The sequence below is a fragment of the Glycine soja genome, chromosome 9 (genome assembly GCF_004193775.1).
Source record: "Glycine soja cultivar W05 chromosome 9, ASM419377v2, whole genome shotgun sequence".
NCBI lineage: Eukaryota > Viridiplantae > Streptophyta > Magnoliopsida > Fabales > Fabaceae > Glycine > Glycine soja.
The window spans coordinates 5832160-5835429 of record NC_041010.1 but is presented as its reverse complement, the minus strand read 5'-3'; the positions used below and the strand labels follow the sequence as shown (position 1 = coordinate 5835429).

General features: G+C 33.1%; 1 protein-coding gene across 1 annotated transcript; it reads right to left on the bottom strand.

The window, feature by feature from the left end:
- Nucleotides 1-2005: 2005 nt before the first annotated feature.
- On the bottom strand, nt 2006-2973 carry LOC114425712 (transmembrane protein 230-like). The gene is made up of 2 exons (XM_028392662.1): nt 2544-2973; nt 2006-2330 (listed from the first exon to the last, which is right to left on the bottom strand). The coding sequence occupies exons 1-2, from the start codon at nt 2728-2730 to the stop codon at nt 2209-2211; spliced, it is 309 nt and encodes a 102-aa protein (XP_028248463.1). The 5' UTR covers nt 2731-2973; the 3' UTR covers nt 2006-2208.
- Between the last annotated feature and the right edge of the window lie 297 nt (nt 2974-3270).

The window sequence follows — 3270 nt, the reverse complement described above, 5'->3', positions numbered from 1 at the left end:
TCCTTAAAATATAGTACTTATCTAACAGTTGTACAGTGTTGTAACATATTGGCATGATCCAATGGATTAACAGTTGGCTATTAATGACATTTGATTTCCTTTAAATGAAATCTGAATCTCTATTTTCAAAGTTTTTTTAATGAAAAAAACATAACTGAAATAAATAATCTCACAATGTTATAAATATTCTCAAGCCTTAATAAAATTATCTAGCATAGAAGAATACTAGTAATCCTAATCCAAAAAAGATTTACATCCAATGGCTACAAGTAAGAGGTGTAAAATGGCTGCCTATGAGTCCCATATATGCGTCAAGATTAACATGCTTCATAGAATTATTATTAATTTTAAGCTTACACAAAATGAAAAAGTTTTAAAGTAAATTTGGTCTCTAGTCATCTTTCAATTTGTTTCACAACAGTAAGTTTTGGTCCCGAGCTTTGCAAGTTAAATTATACTTACCAATTCTTCATAAAAGCAAACTATTTACTTTTAATGAATAAAAAAGTATAAGGATTAATACTCTTATACCTTTATTTTATTTTTCTTTCAATTATCAAGGGTCCCCCTTGTCTATGTTCAGAGATTCATGCTTTGATCACAAATTGACACTACTATATTTATATTGTAAAAAGCTAAATGTGTGCAAGAATTTGAAGTATTAAACAAACAGCAAACACTCCACTATGACTGAACCTAACACAACAACACATCAGACAAAAAACGCAAAGTGGTATGCTAACATACCTCGTGTTGCCTCAATGAGAAGAAACTAAGTAATGCTAGTCACACATCAACTTCTCTTACATCACCTAATACCTTAGGATATGTTTAAACTTCTCCATAAACACTTAAAAAGGAAAATAAAATAAAATAAAATATATTTTTTCATAAGTTAAAATTAGCTTATACATACATAAACTAGCTTTAGCTTATGAAAAAGCTTATTTCATTTTTTCTTCGTACTGTTTTCTTCTAAAAATATTTATAAAGAAGTTTTATCCAAACTGACTCTACCCACAAAGCATATAGGTATGTCACCAGAACTACTTGTTTTGCTCTTGACAGTTTCCCAAAGAAATAACATACCACAGGAGCTGTCCAGCACAGAAAATCAAAGCATAATCGCATAAAAATATGATACATCTACTAAGGCAAGGCAAGTATCAATTCAGATACTGTCTTGCCTTCATCACACTTTCTAAAGATCAAATATGCTACAATTGTCAAGCTAAAATTCTAAGATTCTGTCCCAAGGGCAACAGCTATAATAAAATTGAACAGATTTCCTCAAAATTCCTTAGGCATTTCACTCCTACGTATTTCAAATCACAAATTTAACCCTGAAAGAATAATGATTGCCTTAATGATACACCTAAGCAAAAATGCAAACGCGCACTGCCCCACACAAAATTCTGGTTTTTGTATAGCTGCCAAAGATCTTGTTTACCAATCTTTACAAAGAATATGAAAACAACAATGATGTTTAACTCATTTAGCAAATTGAGCTCCATGAGAGCCCCTAAAATCAACCACTTCTATTTGCAAGCATACCTCCAACACCAGAAATTAAATCGAATCTTATCCCAAGGTCCCACCTATTTGCCAAATGCAACCTTGCTTCAATAGGAACAAAATCACTCAATTATCAATGATGCATGAATCGAAGATTGCTAAATGATAAAGAAACAAATGCATTACAGGTTGCCACACCCATCATCTGACTTTCTACCTTGTATTAAAAGGCAGAAGATACCTTAAGACCCCATTAAAAAAAAAATACAAAAGTAGAGGAAAAGAAAAAGAATCAGGTGATGATATGAAATTTCTACAACTCACTTCCAGACCAGTTGATGTGGTAAAAGAAAACACTAGAAAATATCTTCAATTATTGCTTCTATTATTCATTCCCGTCTTATAATCATACAGAAATTCAGTCTATTCCCATTCATCAATGGAGGGCAAAAAAAAAAAAATGGATATCAGCAGGATAATTGCCACAACATAAAAAAAATAAAAATTGCAACCATAGAAAGTGCCAGTATATGATATATAGCAATCACAAATTACAATCTAAACACTCATCATTTGTCAGACAAAACAAAAAACACAACACCAGAAAGAAAGAACATAGAGTACAACCATGGAAGATCTGTACAAGAGGAAGCTATGTGAACCTAAAGTATGAGACATGGCTAGCTAGTAGAGCTACACGGGTGGTATGTTAGAGAAAGAGAACCCTTTGTATCCTTTGTAAGCATAATACGCAATCCGCGTGTAGTAGAAACCCGGTATGAACAAGATAAATCCCAGAATTGCAAAGAAGATCCCTATCAACCATTCAAACAAAACCAAAATCAAAATCAACAAAAGGGTACAAAACAAATCATAAAGAAAAAACCCAAAAACTTTTCCCTTTTCAAAATACCACACCACGGCCAAAAAGTTTTAAACTTTAGCAGTAATTTGTAATTCCCCAGCTACCCAGTTGCAATTAGTACTCTCTAATCTGAAAATCAACATTTTTCTTCTTCTTTTATTACCGTGAGCAGTGTCGCCGCCGACATGGTTGTAGGCCATGAGGGAACCGATGACGATGCCGAGGACGCCGCAAACGAGGAGGGAAACGGCGAGGGCGATCTCCTTGATGGGGGGTTTGTTGTTGACGGTGTACGAGGTTCCCATCATGACATCCTCGTCCGAAATCGAAAACGCGTGATCAACGTACATGGTTGCAGTCTCTGTCGTTTGTTTCCTTAGTACGGACGAGGTTGTTTCGATTAAGAAGAAGAAGAAGAGGGTTGGGACGGTGGTGGTGGAACTTGGAAGGCTTGATTCAGCTTTCGCTTGCTGTTTAAGACTGAGTTTGGTGTTGAAACGGAGATTATTAGAGGATTGACTAAAGATTAGTTAGAAAGGTCATTTGCTTTGCCTTCTGCCTAATCTACATAGCTCAAAACAAGCCAACAATCCAAGGAAGGATTCTTGTACACCTGATGATGTCAATTGTTTACTTTAATTACACTATTTTAATTAAATTTATATTAGATTAAAAATTACTAACGGTTAATATTTTTAATTTAAAATTTTATTTCATGTTTATAAATAGTTTATACTTAAGTATTTATTTTCCTTCTAAGTTTCTGTATTTAATTTCTTTTTTTAATTTTAGTTCCCATATAAAAGCTGTTATTTTTTCTATTTAGGTTGTTGTAAGGGTTTTTTATATATTTTTAGTCTTGCAAGTTTTTATTTGTTATTTTTAATTTC